Below are 21,228 nucleotides of genomic sequence, written 5' to 3' on the forward strand. Positions count from 1 at the left end.
TTAAATTTAGATCCCAACTGAGCAAGCAACTTCAAGCACTAGTGCAAGCCTACTTCAAAGCACTAAACAAGCTTGATTTGAGCAAGGCAAACGATTAGAGAATGTTAAATGTTAGAAATGACTGAACAAAGTAGAATATGAGGCTCATTCTGTTTTTTGGTAGACTTGATGATTCAAAATAGCATATATTGGCCCTAATGTTTAGTTTTTGATCTCTGAACTCTACCATTGTTATAGATGGCTGTGTAAAAAATGTGAAATTGAGAATGTAATATATCTTTTAGGTGATATGGTTTTCAAAGGACATGGTTTCTAAAGGGCATGAGCTTAATGTCATGACATATAACACTTATATTGGCCCTAAATTGAGTTAGCTTTAATTGTTCAATTGATATATGATCAAACAAAGGCAATCTGATGCCAATAAGAGGGATTTGACAAGATAGTTGGATGAAAACTCACTCATATAACACTCATTTTATTAAATGATAAACATAATTAGATTGGGTCTGTAAAAGTAATGAGAGAAAGATATTAAAAAATATTGAATAAAGCCATATCTAATTTTCATAGTTGCTATTGATATATCTTTGCCTTTTGCTATCATCTTTAAATGTATCAGGGAAAAATTCCTCTAAAAGAGTAATTTTGGAGAAGAGAGCTTAAACTGGCTGGCACAGTGAAAGGAGCAGATTTGGTTTTAGAGCTGGGATGAAGAAACAAAAACACACCAAACACGGAGATGGATGACACGAGTTGAATAGAGTTCTAGTTTTATAAGTTGTTATCATGTGATTAGTAACAAACTCAAGAATTGAATAGAGCTTGGATCGCTTTCAGTTTTATTCAGTTTATTCAAACTTTTGGGTATCTGTAAATTTTTTGTTGTTAGATGGATTGACATGAAAAAGTTACGCGGTCTCTAGTATTTTGTAGTGGAATTGGTTGTAGGCTGAAACAATAAAATATATACCTTGTTTAATTTCAGTTGAATATTAGTTGGGTTGATATATATTCCTTGTTTAATTAATTTGTTGTCATATGGATTCATATACCTTGTTTAATTTCAGTTTTAGTTTTATTCAGGTTACTGTAATTTTTTTATTCAGTTTTTATTCTAAATTGGAGATGAATGTAATGCTATTTCTTATACTTGTGTTTTATGTTTCAAACCTCAAGCATTCTATGATTTTCCAAGCATTTTAAAAGAAAATATAATAAGAAATAATAATAGGGACTTAGTTGCAGTTTTTACGCATTTTATTCTAAGAGATGAAACTTTGCAATCTGAATCTAAACAAATATATACTCTAATCTAAATACCAGTTCCTTTAATTTCAAATTCTGATTGAATTTCTAATCAAAACAAATATATACTCTAATCTAAACAAATCTTGTTGCCTATGGTACTGATATCAAGTCTTCGACAAATTGAATCTGAATTAGTGTGTTAAATATAAGATCAATGTGAGGAATCTATTTAAATCATAGGATTCATTCATTTTTCCTTGATTTCTTCTGGATGTTCTGGTCATTGTGAATAATTGAAAGAGCTTTGCCAAATGCCTTTGAACTCTTCATGCTTTTTACCTGACATACATGACAAGACAGTAAATGTTTTTGTTGAATAAGAAAGCATGATTTTGTAGAAACAAGAGCTAACATTCATACACAGGTTTTGCAATTTGCATAAGTTGAGATTGAATTAGGTTAAATTAAGAGTAGTACCTCCCTACACTAGACAAAAATCAACTCTGATAAAATCAGGTAATTCGCATCAAATCTCCCCCCAAGTCATACTTGAAAATCTCTCTCCAAAGCTGAAAAATACAATACCAGTACCAGCATTGTGATCAGTCACATAATCGACCCTTGTCAATCCAAGCTTGACACAGCTGAGTTGAGCCTCATTCGTTCAAGTTGCCCAAGTCGTTGCCGTGCTTCGTGAATAGATACACATGAGTGTTTTTTACCGGGTTCCTCAACTCGGCTACGACCTAAATTCAGTTAAATAACAAAATAGGCATTACAAGAAGATTTCTTTTGCAAAAGCTATCAAATATTTTATTAGAACATGCATCTAAAATAAAATAAAAAATCATCAGTATTTAAAATAACATCCAGCAATCTTTTTAGCTAGTTGTGGATAACACATAATCATTAAATCAATTTTCTGATAGAGCTAGGTCAGATCCTCAAATTAATGACCATTTTGCCCCTAGGTTGAGTTATTTTCATTCGCATGAAACAGAAATTGAAACTTTTAAAGGTTTCGAAGAGATTGATTGGTTAGTATAGTTAGTAACATTATGGTTATTTTACGTTTAGAATTTAATAAATAAGATGTCAAAAAAATTGCATTATACACTACAAACAAGATCGATGTGTGTTAAGTGTTAACATTAACAGAGAGCTGCTCAAACAAAGCAGTCTTAGAAATTCAAAATCTCATGAAAAGGAGACTATTTTTTAGGAACCTGTCATGCGTGCATTCCAATTTTGAGTCATTTCCTCTTCACTCTCAAACTGAACAAATACAAAGTTCCTTCTAATTTGCATATTCATAATCTTCCCATATGGGTCAAAGTGAATGACAAACAGGTTTTTCGTTGGCCTTGTGTTTGGTGGCAGTTAATCACAGGCAGGGTCATCATCTCCTTGCTTATCTAACAACAAAATTTCAAAATTTATCCCAAAAATTTACAAATGTCTCTTAAAAATTTACAATCTTAAAATTATCACAAAACATATCCAATTCATCTAAAAATTTCAGTTTGAAATGTTCGGAATATATCTGAAATTATAGAATTACATGCATTTTTCGATTCTGAAAATTCTCAAGCACAGAGATAGGAGGGAGGAAGAGAGACAGAGAGACTTACATGGTACTCTTTTGATTCCTTGCAAGACAGAAGAGAGACAGCCATCGGAATGTGCTGGGGTGAGGCTGACACGAGAGCGAGGGAGAGAGGTCTGATAGGAGAGACAGCAGCGAAGATTTTGTGTGTGTTTGATGGAAGAGAGAGAGAGCGGCGAAGGGTGGTCCGTGCGCTGATGGGTTGGGAGGGAGCGAGGAATGCGTTTTTTCTGGAAGGAGATGGATCGCTCATCGCTGAGGCAGGGAGGGTAACAGGAGACGTCCAGTACTGGACAGTGGATTTTTTGCGCTCATTAGCGCTCTGATCTGCACTATTTTTCACGCAAATCTGATGGTGCAGGTTTGGGAGCAAATGGGAGTAGAAAATTTTGGGTGTATTGGAACCCTACTCCATCGTTAATAATAATAGAGCAAAATCATCAATTCAACTTCATATCTTGTTACAACCGAAAGAAAAAAGAAAAGGAAAAAGAAAAATAGAGGTTCGTCTAAAATAAAAGGAAACACAAAATGCTACCAAAAAAATAATAAAATGAACAAAATAAAAAATGTTATCAGAAAAGTAAGATTAAAAATAATAAAATCTTAGATTTGCATATATACATAACCTAAAAGTTTGGATGTGCATGTGTATACAATGTGTCTATATGTGCATGCAGAAAAAAAAATCTTTTCATTGAATATATATATATATTTTATTGAAAGTCTAATACATATAATTTTTTTTCTTATGACGAAATTTATCACACATTTAATTAAATTTTTAGTACCAAATAGTATGAAAAGATTTTTCATTAGAAATTAGTATGAGAGAAAATGACATTTATAGAGAGAGGGGAGAGAGTTTTGCATGATATATCATATAATTGTTATTTTATTCAATTCTTATATAATATATATCATATGAATTGTGCAAACAAATTCTAACTATCAATCAAGTCTATGTTTCTTAGAATTTTGTTTTAACAAAAATGTGTATTGTTATTATATTATTAATTTGATACATGTTTTGATATTTCATAATTAGAAATCAGAGAAAATCAACAAAAATCAATTAAGCGCTTCTTCATATCATAATTCATAATGTAACAAGGTAACTAATTCAATAAGATATGATTCATAATGTAACAAGGCAACTAATTCAATACAGAACAAGCGCAAAAGCTAGACAATTAAAATAGCATGTACAAAACATTAATCAATAGACTACTTAGAAATGCAAATTTAATAAAATCTCATAGCACTTAATTACCTAGCTTTTGATTCTAACAATATTCTTACTTTTGAGTTCACATTTTCTACTTGCAGAGGGCAAACAAACTGAAGGTTAGAAAATTGCTTTGCATTCCATACAGCAGAGCAATATTACCTCTCACCGAAGGTTAGGAATAAACCAAATTGGAGAAGCTACATAGGGGATGTATGGTTTGGAGCTATAATATCTAGAAAATGAACATTGATCCATGTCATAGATCTGGAGATCTTTACACCCAATCTCATCTTCATAATAGTGAGGCGTACCAGTTAGGTAGAGAGCATTCTTTTTGCACATAGGATATTTGCTAGCATCAACCGTAACACATGAGTTTGCACCAATAAACACCGCATGCCCATCCATCAGCTTGTACCTCGAGTAATTTGCCTCCTCTATATCAATATTTTTTACAATAATTTTTGTGGTGATATAACAATCCTCCTTGATTTCCTCTCGCCACCTATGCACCAGCAATAGCTGTCCCATATAATCCACTAGGTGTGTAAATGCATCAAGCTGTAGAACCTTGGGCCCAACTAGCTTAATTTTTGGATCCGGCCCGACATTAACAACATATATTTCATCGTGTCTGTCTACATTTCCAACAGCATAGAAGTTCTCTTTGAAGAATATAATGTCATCAATTATAGCATACCAACCTTTTATCAGCGTCCACGCCGAATCACCAGGGCACCAACATGCTAGTTCCCGCATATTGCCATACGTTATTAACACCTTAAAATCCGAGCATTTACTAGGATCACAATCCAAGATGGCCTTGGACACCAAACGGACCTGTATTTCTTCAAATGTATAATCTTCTCCATTTGGGCTCACCTTTAAATAAGGTCTTTTCACATTTTTATCATAGGGAGGAAGAGGAGGCAGGATGTAGCATTTTTTGGTAAATGGATTGAGCAAACGAAAATTTAATTCAATATCCAATGTGAAGAGCCATCCATAGGATGAACCACACAACCGCTGCCCACGCAGCTCGGGAATGTCAATTAAGTAATGTTTCTTTTCTTCGATGCTATAGAACTTGCATTTGTGGGTGGCATCATCCTCACCCATTACCAACCATGGTAATTGCTGAGGCGGATGACGCTTTTGTTTTGCCGCTGAGAACCAATTTCGACAGACAGCACCGAATCTACTATAATCGCTCAGGGAGAGGAAGCTGGTCAGGTACTCAAGTATGTCACTATGGAGCTCCGACCAGTCTGGAATCAATGTAGATTCCATATATGCCCCCTGTTGATTTTCCCTGCAATATATATACAAGTGTTTGAGAATTCTATAAGGATCAAATATATATATATATATATTGACTTGGGTGAGCCATGGCTCATAATTAATGCGTTTGTACTCCACGCCATATTTTCATTTTGAAAGTCCAAATAACCGATCCGAACCGTTAGATATGATCTCTATATTAAAATGTGCTTGGAGACTAAATTTTACATTTTTTGGAACAAGAAACCTGAATGCATTTTAATGAGACCCATTTTCCAAACAAGGAAAGAAAAACTAATAACTGGTGTATAACCAAACACCAACTCTGTGGTTAATAATGACATGAAACATGGCTTGTAAGTAATGGTAAAATACAAAAAGTATGTCTCGCTTCTTCATGAAGAGATGCGTGTTCAATTATCACAAGAGGCATCTAATTAAAAAAAAATTTAATGTCGAGGCAGGCTTAAAGGTGCCTTCATTTTAGATAAAAATAAAATAAAAAAATAACAACATTATATGATACGATTCTGGCAGCTGATAACAAGTGCCGATTTTCTAGAATTAAAACTTTGCAACCAACAGTGGTTGATGTAACGGGATATCTTAAAAAGAAAGGTATCATTCTCAAAACCTGGAAACGACAACATTACCAGAGTCCATAGAGATTCTACTAAAATTTACAATGATCCAGACATCTCAAGTAATTTTTTTTTTTTGACTAAAAATCCCATAGGCAACTATTTAAAACTGGAAATGAAAAGAATTACAGTGCTATAACCAGTACAAGATCTAAATGAACTAACTAACAGTATTAAGAGAAAAAAAAAAAAAAAAAAAACTACCCCTGCTAAACTCTTAATCTATCATTTGAGAGCTTACAAATTTGGGTAATCCCTAATGTTGGTTATTTGTCAGCGTTTTGAAGATAGAGCAAGTAACAGGACAGAGATTAAAAAAAAAAAAAAAAACCCAAGGTCAAGACTGAACCTAGAAGAAGAGAAGAGAGAGAGAGAGACCTCTAATCTGCTGGAACCAAGGAAGAAAATTGATGCCGATATTGGAGAATTATCAAGGAACTGAAACAGATCTAAGACAATTCTCTTTCCCCAAATCTATCTCTGCTTTTGTCTTCTATTTTTTTTCTAACTTTTTCTGACAATTTATATTTTTAAACATGCCCCTCCAACTTTAGAAATACTAAAAAAAAAATTCTTCAAATAGAAAAGTTTCTTCTACTTCCAAAAATATAAAACTTGTAATGCAAGAAAAGAAAAATATAAATGTAGGTGTTCTAAAAAAGTGACCCTACCTAAAAAGAAAACATTACAAGCAGATACCGCATTTAAATGGATTAAACAAGGCGTTCTAAAAAAGATCCACAAACAAACCCCATTTAAATGGATTAAACACAATTAAAAAAAAGTTTGAATGGGGGGTTTCATAATCCTATCCTCTAATTAAAACCCTAGCTAATTGAATTCGCTCCCAGTTAAAAACCCTAATCTCCGCTTATGGAGATCAAAACTAAATTTCTCAAAACAAAAAAGAATACGAAGCTCCAACACTTACGTGATGCGAGGAATTCAATTTAAAAAGATCAAATATGTTACTGTATGTTATGATGATTTCTTTAAATTTCCTTCAATTTAAAAAGACCCATTTTCCGAACAAGGACAACACGTGAATGCATTTTTTTTTAATACAAATCACTGACGTATAACCAAACACCAACTCTGTGGTTAAAAAAGAAATGAATGCCGAGACAAGGTTTAAGGTGGCCTTCATTTTAGCTAAAAAAAAATATAAATAAATAACAACATTATATGATACGATTCTGGCAGCTGATAACGAGTGCCGATTTTACGAAATTAAAACTTTGCAACTGATACTGGTTGATGTAATGGGATATCTTAAAAGAAAAGTTTCATTCTCAAAACCTGGAAAGGAAAACATTACCAGAGATTCTACTAAAATTTACAATGATCCAGACATCTCAAAACCTGATACATCCTATTCTGCCCCGAGATTAGTTCGTAGTTAAGGCTAGCACGTTCTAAGCAGGAGTGCTTAGTCCGCGTTTGTTAGGTGGTTAGTTATTATGTGTCCGGCTTGAGGTCAGTCTGGATTCTGTGGGTAAGTTTACTCTATTCTTTTCGTATGGGTCTGTTCTGATATTCCGGGTCCCTTTTCTCAGAGAACCTTGGGGGTATTTATAGAGTATTATGTCGGTTTGGGTTCAGGGTGGTTTCTCGGGTTAAGCCTTTTCACAAGTGAACTCGCAGGCTGGGTTTGCGAGTTATGTTGAGGCCGAATGTGTCACTTCCGGGTATTGGAGTTATTCGGGCTTACTATTTGGGCTTGCCAGCAGGTTTTTATAAGGATTTTATGCATGGCCCTATCATCCATATTAAAATTATGAAAATTCAAGATAAAGGGAGAGAGATAACAGTTGCTCACAGCCGCTTTTCGGAGAGGAGGAACCGCGCACGGGTGGAGGCGCTGGAGAGAGCGGGGTCGTGCTGGAGAGGGTGTGGCCGACGATTTCTCTTTTCTTTCACAGGGGCGGATGACAAGGGATTGAAAGAAATGCGCTGAGGAGGACAGGGACGGAGGCGCTTCTTCAGTATTTCTAGGGTTTGTCTATAGATGCACTACAGACAACAGTCCAGTTTTAATGTACTTGAATGTGGCTGGAAATAAATCTGCTGTGATTCTTCGGGCATCGCAGGACTCTGTTATTCCAATTCTAACTTTTCATTTTTTGAAATGCACAAATCTTAATAACCCTTACTTTTTATGCACGAATCTCTAGACAGATAAATGAATGGATTTGAAATAACAGGGCCCTGCGATCCCCGAAGAATCACAGCAGATTTATTTCCGAATGTGGCTACAGTACTTAATTTTAATTAAATCTGACCATTAATCGGAGAGACTCATTGATCGGATGCCTTCCACTTTAAATTATTTAGGGATAAAACATTCTTTTCCCTGCTACATTATAGTGTTTTGCTCACGCACAGGGGCCGGGTGGTTCGGGCACACTTGGGCACGGGCATGGGTGGGCGAGGGCACGGACACGGCGGGTATATGGGTACCACGGGCCAGGTATTACGGGTTTTTTTTTTTCAAAAATTATGTCCTGTTCGTTTAATACCCGTGCCCGTTGTACCCTCAGGGGCAGGGTGGTTCGGATCGGGGGGCCGAGCAGTCCGGGTAGGCCGGGCAGTCCGGTCCGAGTTTTTTTTTTTTTTTTTACAGTGTCGTTGTCGTATGAATATTATTACATGTTTATAATTCGACTTTTAAAATCTGAATAGTTCAATATCAAATAGTATATAAATAAATACAATTTGTAACTTATATATATAAATTATTCATGCGGAAATTTGTATATTTCTTCTGCTAAGTACAAATATATTTATTTATTTCTTTACACAAGTCATTTTATTTTATTTTCAAATTCTCATTCTAATTATATAGTTTCATAATTTATTTATATCTCAAAATTTTTAGTTTATATTTTAAATTGATAATATATTTTCTAAACGTTCATTGATAATATATTTTCTAAATGTTCATTTATTTTTAATAGATTAAATTAAATATAAATTAAAAATATAATTAAATCAGAAACTTTAAAACAATAAAATAAATTTTTTCTTAAATCAATTATTTTAAAAATAATTATGAATTATTTTAAAATAATATATTAAAAAATAAAAGTTACCCTCTTCCTTTATTTCGGGCTTGGGACCAGCTATGTAAAATAACATAGGCGGAACCTCACCCTTTTTCTTTCGTACATTTCAGTATGTCTCTTAAAGCTAGTCATACCATTAGGTTGTTTATACTCAAAATTTTTCTTGCAACCTTTTACTTTATATGCTAGATAGTGCATAACTCCATCATTTTTGGTAAACTTACTCCATCATTTTTTGTAATCTTATAAAATTTCACCCACGGTTGATTGTATTCGGGAGGATGTTTTTTGGTCTTCTTTCCTGCTGGTTCTTGTGGCAGGACACTTGTCGAAGGAGGGACAACTTCTTCTTGAATTTCAGGTTCACCTGTCGAAGGAGTATCTCCTATAGGGGCAGTGTCAGTGAATTGACTCGATGCTACAGAAGAAGAGCCCATACCTCCATATGTATACGGTGGTGTCGGTTGAAGTGTTTCTTGTGGAATGAATACGTTTGGATCGTTTGAAGTATAATACGGTGGCGGTGCACTCATTTGTGGGGCTTGTTGATAATTTGTTTGTAGCATTTGGTCTCTTCTTGAATAATTTTGTGGATAATTAGATGGTGGCATTTGGGAGAAACTATCAGTATAATTGGGTTGATAATTTTGTGGATAATTAGGTGGTGGCATATTGGGACCAAAAACATCGGTCGAAAATCTTGCGATGGTTTTTTCCACCGATTCGCGATGAGGAGTTATCATTTTTTAAACCTATTTCAAAAAATAAATACAAATTACTTAACACATTGAAAAAATATATCTAACCTATTCAAAATAATTACAACATGCATTTGAAATATAAATCAGAATTTAAAAAATAAAAATTAAAAAATAGAAATAAAAAAAACAGAATTAAAAAAAAATTTAAAAATTACAAAAAATTACAAAACAATAATTTTAAAAACAGAAATAAAAACAGAATTTAAACAACAAAAATTAAAAAATAGAAATTAAAAAACAGAATTGAAAAAACATAAATAAAAAAAACAGAAATAAAAACATAATGTAAAAAACAGAAATAAAAACAGAATTTAAACAACAGAAATTAAAAAACAGAAACTAAAAAACAGAATTTAAAAAACAGAAATTAAAAAAAACAGAAATAAAAACAGAATTTAAAAAACAAAAATAAAAAAAACAGAAATTTAAAAAACATAAATAAAAACAGAAATTAAACAACAGAAATTAAAAAATAGAAATTGAAAAACAGAAATTAAAAAAAAAATTTAAAAACAGAAATTTTAAAAAAGAAATAAAAACAGAAATTTAAAAACAGAAATTTAAAAACAGAAATTTAAAAACAGAAATTTAAAAAACAGAAATAAAAACAGAAATTAAACAACAGAAATTAAAAAACAGAAATTAAAAAACAGAAATTAAAAAACAGAATTTAAAAAACAGAAATTAAAAACCGAAATTTAAAAACAGAAATTTAAAAAACAGAAGAAAAAACAGAAATTGAAAAACAGAAATTAAAATACAGAATTTAAATAACAGAAATTAAAAAACAGAAATTATAAAAACAGAAATAAAAACAGAATATAATCTAACATTTTCAAAAATAAATCTAACCTATTTAAAAGTAAATCTAACATTTTCAAAAATAAATCTAACCTATTCAAAAATAAATCTAACATTTTGAAAAATAAATATAATCTATTTAAAAATAAATCTAACATCTTCAAAAATAAATCTAACCTAATCAAAATAAATCTAACAATTTCAAAAATAAATCTAACCTATTCAACTAACATTTTCAAAAATAAATCTAACTTATTCAAAAATGAATCTAACATTTTTAAAAATAAATCTAATTTATTTAAAAATAAATCTAACATTTTCAAAAATAAATCTAACCTATTCTAAATAATTCTAACATTTTCAAAAATAAATCTAATATATTCAAAAATAAATCTAACAGTTTCAAAAATAAATCTAACCTATTTAAAAATAAATCTAACATTTTCAAAAATAAATCTAACCTATTCAAAATAAATCTAACATTTTTAAAAATAAATCTAATGTAACATTTTTAAAATAAAATCTAATGTAACATATTCAGAAAAATAAATCTAACATCTTTTTAACCTATTAAAAATAAATTCGAATTTGAAAAATAAAATCTAACCTATTCAAAACAAATCTAATTGCTTCACATATTTTCAAAAATAATTCTAACATATTTTTTTAACCTATTAAAAATAAATCCGAATTTCAAAAATAAAATATAACATCAAAACAAATCTAATTACTTCACATCTAACAAATCTAACATATTCAATAAATCTAACAAATCTAATATAAAATAAATCTAACAAATCTAATTACTTAACAAATTTAATAAATCTAACAAATCTAATTACTTAACATTTAATAAAACTAGCATAAACTAAATTTACTCTACAAAAATAAATTAATCTAACATGAAATAAATGTAACATTTAAATCTCACGGAAAAATATTGCGGGAGGTGCCGAACTCCGTAATTTCGATACCTTCGTAATTTCATTTGCGTATTTGTAGAATTAATTAAATTTACAACTATAATTTTTTTAAAACAATAAATTTAAAAATTGAGAATAATAAAATAAGATATTGAGAGAATGAGAGATTGAGAGAGTGAAAATATGAAGAGGAAGAGGGGTGTATTTAAAGAAAATATTGGAGGGGGAATAAAATTTGAAATCTAATAAAAAAAAAATAGAGGTGACGGGTGGGTCCGGCTGGATTTGATTTGACCGGACCGGGCTTGGTTTGATTTGAACCGGCGGGGGCGGGGGTGGATTTGAAAAATTTTGAAATTCAAAATTAACGGGTACATGGGTATAGGGTACACGGGTGTGGCACATGCACAGGTACACGGGTTCATAGGCACGGGCTCACGGGTATGGGTAAACAGGTACTACGGTCCGGGTATGCCCGGATATTTTACCGAAAAACCGGATCCAGCCCGTTTAATACCCTTACCCGTGTATCTGTTTACCCGTCTATACTCGGGCTTGGACACGGGTACCCCGGGCAGAGGGCACGGGCTGCCCTAGCCGGGTTTTTTCAAACCACTACTACATTATATCGTTAGATCTCTTTTCTCCTTCACTATCTCTTTCCCGTTTTTTTTTCCTACCACCCTAAAAAATTAGAATTAAATGAATATCACTCGGAAAATCAGGTTGGCGATCCGTCTGCAGATCCATGATGCGAATGTGGCCGAATCTGAAATTCAATTTTTCGGATGGTATTCATTTAATTTCGATTTTTGAGGGTGGTAGGAAAAAATAAAATAAAAACGGCTCTCTTTCTCGCCGCTCCATCTAAAGTCTGATCGGAACACCAAACACCAATGGCCATGGCGGATCACCTATTTACTCAAACCCCAATCTATAAGTAGCCATGGAGGAGAGAGAATACCCATCCTCACCTCACTCCTGCAGCTCTCAAGCACGCCTCAGCCTTAGAGACCTCCAGTTCTGGGCCACCACCGAAGAAGAAGCGAGTTGCCCTCAGCGATTTGCGCAATCTAGCTTTATTTATTTATTTTTCAACAATTATGAGGTTTGCAACAAATTCTCCAAAATTTACTGTAATTAACAGTGTAGGTACTTTCCCACAAACTCTGAACTCTAAGGTGGTTCTCTTTTTTTTAATTGAATTTTGCACTGTCACTACTAACTCTTTAACTCTACTAGTCTATTGTCATCAATTGGGGGTTCTCAACTAGTTTCTCTTTACTCTTACTGAGTTTGCACGTGATATATTCCTGTCTCAGGACAAAGATTCCAATAAATTATCAAAATTCTGATATTATCTTCAACATTATTTTTCAGGGCTAGGATTTGGGCCCAGTTTTCCTGGGCTACAAGCCGGGCTAGGTGTTGGTGCCAGTTGTGGTGTGGGATTGGGCTTTGGCTACGGCATGGGTAAGGGTGTTGCATAGGATGCAACAAGTGAGCACTCAAATGTTGGCAAACTGTTTCAGAAAGGACAAGCACTGCCTGGCCAGTAAGTATTTCTCACATAATTTTCCTGATAATCTTTGTGGCTAAGTTGGCATGTTTAAACATAAAATGTTGTGTAACTGTTGTGTAATATTTGTGGCTAAGTTGGCCAGTAAGTATTTCTCACATATTCAGTCTATACTGGTATTAGAATGCCGGTCTGTTGGAACAAAGATGTTATTTTCTTTGGTCGTGCCTTAATTAAAGATAACCTCAATTTTCTTTAATTTGAAAAAAATAATTGAAAAAGGTTATCTAATATGAGAAAAGCTAGATTGGGCTTAAGGTTGCCAAAATTGTTGAAAAATGAATGCATTGAAATAATTTATTTTCATCCTCTCAATGTATAAAACTAACTAAAAAAAATATAAATTGGGGATGTAAACACTGGCTCGTCAGTTAAATCAGGATCAACTTTCAAAACGACCAGTATATTTTTTTGTGTGTTTTTAGCAAGGTGCTTTGGAGTCTTGGAGATCCAGACCCAATCCAACATACTTCGCGCTAACTTGAGATTTGTTCTCAAAATCCGAAACCCCATTTTGGTAAAGTTAGATGCCAGTGTAGTAATTCCTGAGAAGTGATGGTGTTGAGAAATGTGTCGCTAAGGGGTCACCAGAAAATTGGTTTGGTTGGTTTTGATTTTAAATCAGCTTTAAATCGCACGGTGAGTGTACTATGAAATTGAAGAGATAAAACTCTCACTTTTGACTGGAAATTCTTTATCGATAGAAATTGAAAAAAAAAGAGAACATAAATAGTACATCATATTTTTGATTGATAGAAAGATCGATATAATTTCTACCAATTTTAAAAATAAACAAATTTGAATCAGTAGGAATTCTACCGATTTATCAGTTTGTATTTGTTTCATTTAAATTTTTTACCAAATGTAATCATTTCTTTATTCTATTTCTACTTATGTTTGCCAATTTTTGTAATAGATCTCTCCATGAGGGAGTAAATATCTTTCTAGGACTCTAGGTCAATGCATGAACTTGTTTAATTCTATTTTATTCGGATATTTGTTTTTATTATGATTGCTTTATGGAATTTGATTGTTAATTTCTGTGATTTATCATTTGTGTTAACTACATAGTTGGTATTTGAAATCGATGTAGTCCCGCCTTGGATTCGAAAGAACCATAATAGTTAGGACGAGAGGAGAGTACCAAATTATGAACACAAATACCCTAGGTTTGGATTATGATCTAACCAATTTGTAATCTAAGCCGAAACTACAAAAATTAAAGTTAGGAACTTGATGAAGGACGTAACTGTGAAATCAAACCCTAATTAGGACATCTCAAATTGAATTGGATATTGGTATGAAGGACATAACAGTGAAGTACCAATATTCGAGAAGATGAGAGACTAACAAGAGCTTATGGTTTAGGTAGCTAGGGTGAATGATGTAACTGTAAAATTCGAATTACTTAGACACGTTATTAATTCACGAAAGTCACCCTTGATGACACTTTAGGTTAGAAACCTCATTAAATCATACATGAATTTAAACAAATACCGAATAGATAGGATTAACAAGGGATTGTATACCGAATACCCCTAGATCTCCTCAATTTGAAAGCAAATCAATCTTTATTTTCTTTATTTTACTTTCACTTATTATTTAAAACTCCTTTCTTCTAGATATTGAATCCAAACTTAGGACTATTAGAACAAAACCCCTCAATTTACTTTATTTGCACTTTACTTTCTTTTAATTTTTGAAATTCACTGTTAAAGTTTAAGCTAAGCATTTACCATACTATCTGTGGTTCGACACCCTAAGTACTACATTGATCGGTTGTGCGCTTGTAACAAACCTTCCTTTGAATATTAAGGTTAATAAATTTAAAGGCATAAAATAGTATAATCCAAGCACAATTCCATAACCCAAAAATACTCATCATTCGACTATGCACTTGCTGTTCAATTCTCAAATTAAAGGTAATTTAATATACTTATCAATTTTATTTTAAAGGGTACATAACAAATTAAGTTCAGTTTCTCTTCTCAATGTGGACGGAACTTTTATTTTCAAGCAGATTTAAACAATATAGGAAAAAAATTCTACGATATTATATCTGACATTTTAATTAATTAATTTATTTATTTACATTTTTTTTAATAGATGGATATTGATGAATCAGCAATTTCATTCGAACAAGAGGTCAAAAAACTTGAATTACTCAGTTTTAAGTATAAAACTCGCGAAGATCTACTCAATGGTGTTAGAGCATTTTACTCGGTTGAAGAATACGCATTATCTATTTGTGGTTCAAAGCTAAAAAATTATGTGGTTTTACAATGTAATAGAGGTGGTAAATATCATGATGCACATGATGTGCCTTTTGATGAAAGAGAAAAGACAACATGACCTGTTGGATTAATTGTCCTTTCAAAATTTAAACTTGTGGAAGCATAAAAAAAACACTAAGTCATCCACCAACAATAAAGCCCCTCAAGCCAATGAAGCAGTGAATGAAAATGAAGATCTTAAAATTATCTAAGAATAATGTTAGTACTAGGCTTAATTTAAATGAATTTTGTATTTTTTTAAGTTTTAAGTTTTATTATTAGTATAATAATAATGTTTTGATCGAAACCGAAACCTCTATTCGAATTTTTGTTGTTAATGTTTTTTAAGACTACTACGTTATATGTATAGATTGTAACGGTTCAAAAACTGTACGTGATACGTTGGTGGAGCTATTATTAAACTGGTTTTTGAAAAAAAAAAAAATGCTAACTCGTTTGATAGAGGTGATTCTTGAGAGAATATATAGTTCCATCAAGAAAGAGTATAAGACATGCAGTAGTAATTAAAGGTTATTTTTAAAATTAACTTATTTGCTTCATAAGCTGCATGTATGTCTTTAATAACTAAATATATAGTTCACAAAGTCGAAAGGAAAAAAAATAACAAAATAGTGTCCATTTCAAAATTTTAAGTTGTACAAAAATAAAAATAAAAATAGTACTTATTGTTATATGATGTTAATAAACAACAACTACAGAAAAAACAAAATAAACAAAATTAAACTCAATATTTAATAGAAATGAACATAACGTCTTTTTTAGCAAAAATATTATCTCAATTTTTAACATTAAAAAGTAATACAACATTCCAAATTTCATCGTGTATATCTTTAAATTTATTTGAAGAAAATGTTTTCAACTCCATTAATGCAGTGCTGCTTTATTAATTTTCTTTTTGAATCATGGACAAAATAATCTATAAAAGATTACTCTCACCTCTTTGCTACCTTGAGCCAAAATTTCGTTGTTAAATCCTTACCCGTAGATTGAACATCGTAAAAACATCTAGACGGGTTGTATTTCTAGTTATTATATTTGAAGACACGTTTATTTCTTGTGTATAAATTAATTTGTGTGATTGTTTGATATGAATTATTAGATACTAACAGTGTTTTAAAATCCAGCTGTGCGGTTCTAATATGAGAATTTTAAAATCCATCTATGCGGATGTAATATGAGAATTTTACCGCAAACGGATCTCAAAATTGACCAAAATCAAATTCTAACTTGTCATCCGCTCTATTCGTCTGGTTGGACAGTATCCCAATCTCATTCCCCGGTATCTTAATTTTAAAAGCTCTATAACGATAATTTTATTTTGATTTTCAGCTGTGGGACTACTGAGCTTCATATATATATACCATATATATAAGTCGGAATGATCCAATCAAAATTCATTATCATTACTTGACAAGCGATTTCTAGGCGATTTCTAGGCGATTTCTAGGCGATTTTCAATAAAAAAAAAAAACAAAAAACTATGACCATTCCTTTCTCTAGATTACGACAATTACAATTAGTTACTAATAGATTCTCTACTAATCCATGGTTTTTCTTTAATACGCAGCATTGTGCGCCAGTGAAGGAGTCTAATGGCGTCAATCGATCAGCGATCCCCTCCAATCCGCATAGATGCGAAGTATCTCAAACGTCATCTCAGACAAAGGAATCGCGAGCGCAAATCATTAAAAGAAAGTTGGATGATCTCAGATCGAGATCAACGATAAAGAACCCATGGTGTATCAAGTGTGGCTGTCCGGGACATCTCAGCAAAACCTGTCGGAACGCACAATTATGCTTTCTGTGCAACGGATTTGGGCACAAATCCACTCTATGCAAACAAACCGTAGTTACTCCCGATGGACTTAAAGAGACGAAACACAACCTTCCCCCAAACCCTAGATCTGTAGCCAAAATTGTTCCCACCCGTCCTCGCCTTGCTCAATCAAACTCTCCGATGGCGTTCAGACCTCCGATCATCGAGTTCGAGGCTACACCAAGATCGCTAGCGGTGGAAGCTAGTCTTCTTAGAAGCTTCGTTTTAGACGATATCGCTGCGTGGGGCCCTCAGAAAACTGAACGCCTCCTCCAAGCAACCTTCCCTCATGCTCAACACCAGTGGATCGCAGCGGTTTTTGATGATTTCAAATACCTCATACTCGCTCCCAACACTGCCTGGTTGGAATCAATGGCCTCAATCGGTTTTCTCCGATTAGACAAGGTACGGTTTCCTATCGTTGCTTGGGAACGTGAATTTCATGAGGGGGTGGCTCTAGAGCATATCTGGGTGAGGATCTATGGGTACCCTCTTTTCCTGAATGAGAGAAAGGAATATGACAAGCTGTTCAATCCATGGGGGGCCTATGTTTTAGAAGTGGATACAGCTACACACAGTGGCTATGATGTTAGGTTTGTTCGAGTTAAGCTGGAAGTCTGTGACCGTAACCTCATACCAACTACACACCTCATACCGTACCGCAACCCAGCGGGCCAGAGACGCTTGCATCAGATTGAATTTGAAATTGAATCTGAAAAGTCTGAAGGAGTGAATGCTTGGGTTGGTAGGAAAGGAGGCAGACCCTATCCAAATGGGACTGAATTCGGTCAAACCTCAGCACCAGAGGGTTTTACTCAGCCAACCGCTCAATCCAATAATTCTGATAGGTCTGGTGGTGGGACTAGTGCTAATCAAGATTTTGGGAATACGAATACCACTAGAACTGATGTAGTTGTCTCTGAAAACCGACAGACTCAAGCTGAACAGGGAGAAGGCGGCTTTGTGTTTGATGGTTCTGGTATAGTTCTTGGGAAGAATAGTAGAACTCATGAAATTGAGACACTTGATGTAGCTGGAGCAGTAAATGGGGACAACCTAGGGGATCCAATGGAGATAGTAGAACAAGGGGATACTGAGGACAAAGTAGTAGGGGAAGGTCTGCAATTCCCTGCTATTGAAGGTTTCCCAGCTGTACCTTTTCCTTTGATTATTCTTTTCCCCTCTGATGCAAAAGATTTCTCCCCCATGCCAAACATAGAATATGATAGTGATGAGGATATCACTATTAATGACCTTCTTCTGAGAGCCAACTCCTATGGCAAAACACCCCTCTCTCCCCATTCTAAGAAAAAGAAGGTTGTTAGAAAGTTTTCTCCCAAACCTGTGATGATGAAGAAAACAGGGACTTCTCCTGGCAGTGGTATGAGCTCTAGACTCAGAAGTGCTAGAAGAACCCTTGGGTCCTCTCCAGATAAGGCCATTTGCATCTCAGACTCGGAACAAACTGAAACTCAACCATTCAGCCAAACTCCTGAAGTGGTGGACAGTGGTACTGCTACTCAGAAGGAGCTGAGGAGGAGCCTTAGAATGCAAGCTCAACTGGATGAAGGGACAGTCTTACAGAAAGCACAGAAAAGGAAACAAGGTGCCAGTAGCAGTCGGTCAGGTATGACACTTATCTCTAGATTTCCATATTCTAGACTTACCGTAGAGCAGATTATTAGATTGTTCCAAGTATATCAAATTAATTTAGGAAATTCTCTGGATGATAGTTACAAAATAATAGATAGTATAAAAAATATGGATAGAAGTCAATTCGAAATAGCAATTAAAAAAATTTTAGTCTCAACTACCCAAGCTCAACCAATAACAGTTAGCTTAGAATCTATTACAGTAGCTGCATCAGAACCAACATTAGATGTTGGATTCTCTCCTCCACAGAGTGTACCAGTAGTTGATTATGAATATACTTAATTGGAATTGTAGGGGCCTAAATTCTAATAGGACTAGACATCTTCTTAGAGATTTAATTATAGCTAATAAGGTTGATTTAGTAGCTATCCAAGAAACTAAGAAGGAAGTATTTAGTACTAGATGTTTGAAGGAAATTTCAAATAGATTAGATCAATGGATCTGGCTTCCTTCTTTAGGAAGATCAGGAGGCATTCTAGTAGGTTGGGATAGCAATAAAATTAAAGAAATTTCACACTCTATTCATAGATTTAGTGTAAATGTAGTTGTAGAAAATAAAACAGATAATGTTTCTTGGCAATTTACAGTAGTTTATGGTCCAGTTCTAAGACAAAATAAAACTGCATTTTGGGAAGAACTTAGAGCTATTAGAGATAATACACTAGATATATGGGTGGTATGTGGGGATTTTAACTCTATTAGGAAAAAAGGGGAAAAATCAGGTCATAATTTTGATATGAATCTCAGTAGAGCTTTCAATAATTTTATTAATGACCACCAATTGTTAGAATTAAAACTCCTCTCTAGAAAATTTACTTGGTCTAATGGTACTAGGTTTGCTTTATTAGATAGATTCTTAGTCACTTCTGAATGGGACAGACTTTATCCTTCTCACTTACTCACTGATCTTAGTAGCACAGGTTCTGACCATTGTCCTCTACTAGTTCAAACTAACACCCTAGTTGCACCCCCCCCTCCCATTTTCAGATTTGATCTTGTATGGACTGAACAGAAGGAATTTGTTGAGCTGGTATTTAAGTGGTGGCAGGAAACACCCCTTAAACTACCTGATATAGCTAAAAGTTGGTCTAATAAACTAAAAAAACTTAGACAAAAAATGAAAGGGTGGGCAAAAAATTTTTATGGTCAAAGGAGAAAGGAAAAAACCCTCCTTCAAAACACTTTACATACCCTTCAAAAAATTAAGGAAGAGAGATCCTACACACAGGTCGAAGAGGACCTATGGATTAATAGTAATAACAGATTAGAAGAAATAATGCAAGAGGAGGAAGATCATTGGAAATTGAGATCAAAACAATTGTGGTTAGAAGGGGGGGATGCCAACACTAAATACTTCCATACAATCGCCTCCCATAGAGCTAAGAAAACCCACATTCATACTTTAGAAATAGATGATAATATCTCTAATAACATGGTAGAAATTAGAAAACATATTATAGCCTATTATAAAGAGTTATTAGGATCTCCTAGTTTTACATACGGACATTTAGATAATTCTTTTTGGGCTGAGGAGGATAAACTTAATAGTTTAGAGCAATGGGAATTAGAATCCCCTTTTAGTGTAGATGATATTAAACAAGCTGTTTTTGCATCTGACCCAAATGGGGCACCAGGTCCGGATGGTTTCACGTTTAAATTCTATCAATTTTTCTGGACTTTAGTTAAAGATGATCTTATGCTTCTTGTCCATTATTTCTATAACAATAATCTTAACTTACATAGAATAAATAAGTCATGCATATGTCTTATTCCAAAAGAAAAAGATGCAAAACTTATTAGAAAGTATAGACCCATTAGTCTAGTTAATTGTAGTTTTAAGATAATATCTAAGCTGCTTACAAATAGATTAGAAGTAGTAATGGATAAGTTAATAGATCATAGCCAATCTGCATTTATTAAACATAGATACATATTAGATAATGTCATCCTTAGTCAAGAAATACTTCATTCATGTCATTCTGCTAAACAATTAGGAGTAGTGATTAAAATAGACTTTGAAAAAGCATATGATAAAATCAGTTGGGAGTACCTTTTAGATATCTTGCATGCTAGAAATTTTGGTAGTAGATGGATTCAATGGGTCACCAACTGGTTACAAAGCTCACAATCTTGTATTAATATTAATGGGGAGCTCAGTCCATACTTTTATTGTAAGAGAGGTGTTAGGCAAGGGGACCCACTCTCTCCTTTTCTCTATATTCTGGCAGCTGATACCATTAGCAAAATATTCATGAAAGGTAGATTAGCTAATGTCGTAATAGGTTTAGGACCTCCATGTGTAGATAATAGAGCAATTACTAATTGC

The 21,228-nt window shown here is 33.4% G+C and overlaps 1 protein-coding gene and 1 long non-coding RNA gene across 2 annotated transcripts; both read right to left on the minus strand.

Annotated features, from left to right (window-relative positions):
- Window positions 1-836: 836 nt before the first annotated feature.
- On the minus strand, window positions 837-3,095 carry LOC144568491 (uncharacterized). The gene is made up of 4 exons (XR_013515671.1): window positions 2,883-3,095; window positions 2,478-2,666; window positions 1,729-1,997; window positions 837-1,590 (listed from the first exon to the last, which is right to left on the minus strand). It is a non-coding gene; the product is annotated as an uncharacterized LOC144568491 (long non-coding RNA).
- An 884-nt stretch (window positions 3,096-3,979) lies between these two features.
- On the minus strand, window positions 3,980-8,107 carry LOC144568587 (F-box protein At2g26160-like). The gene is made up of 2 exons (XM_078318960.1): window positions 7,830-8,107; window positions 3,980-5,400 (listed from the first exon to the last, which is right to left on the minus strand). The coding sequence occupies exon 2, from the start codon at window positions 5,376-5,378 to the stop codon at window positions 4,251-4,253; it is 1,128 nt and encodes a 375-aa protein (XP_078175086.1). The 5' UTR covers window positions 5,379-5,400; window positions 7,830-8,107; the 3' UTR covers window positions 3,980-4,250.
- Between the last annotated feature and the right edge of the window lie 13,121 nt (window positions 8,108-21,228).

Source organism: Carex rostrata, chromosome 17, assembly GCF_964058835.1.
Source record: "Carex rostrata chromosome 17, lpCarRost1.2, whole genome shotgun sequence".
Lineage (NCBI taxonomy): Eukaryota > Viridiplantae > Streptophyta > Magnoliopsida > Poales > Cyperaceae > Carex > Carex rostrata.

Bases quoted from the DNA above. Each gene is read 5' to 3' on its own strand.
- LOC144568587 (XM_078318960.1), bottom strand. From the start codon at position 5,378: ATGGAATCTACATTGATTCCAGACTGGTCGGAGCTCCATAGTGACATA.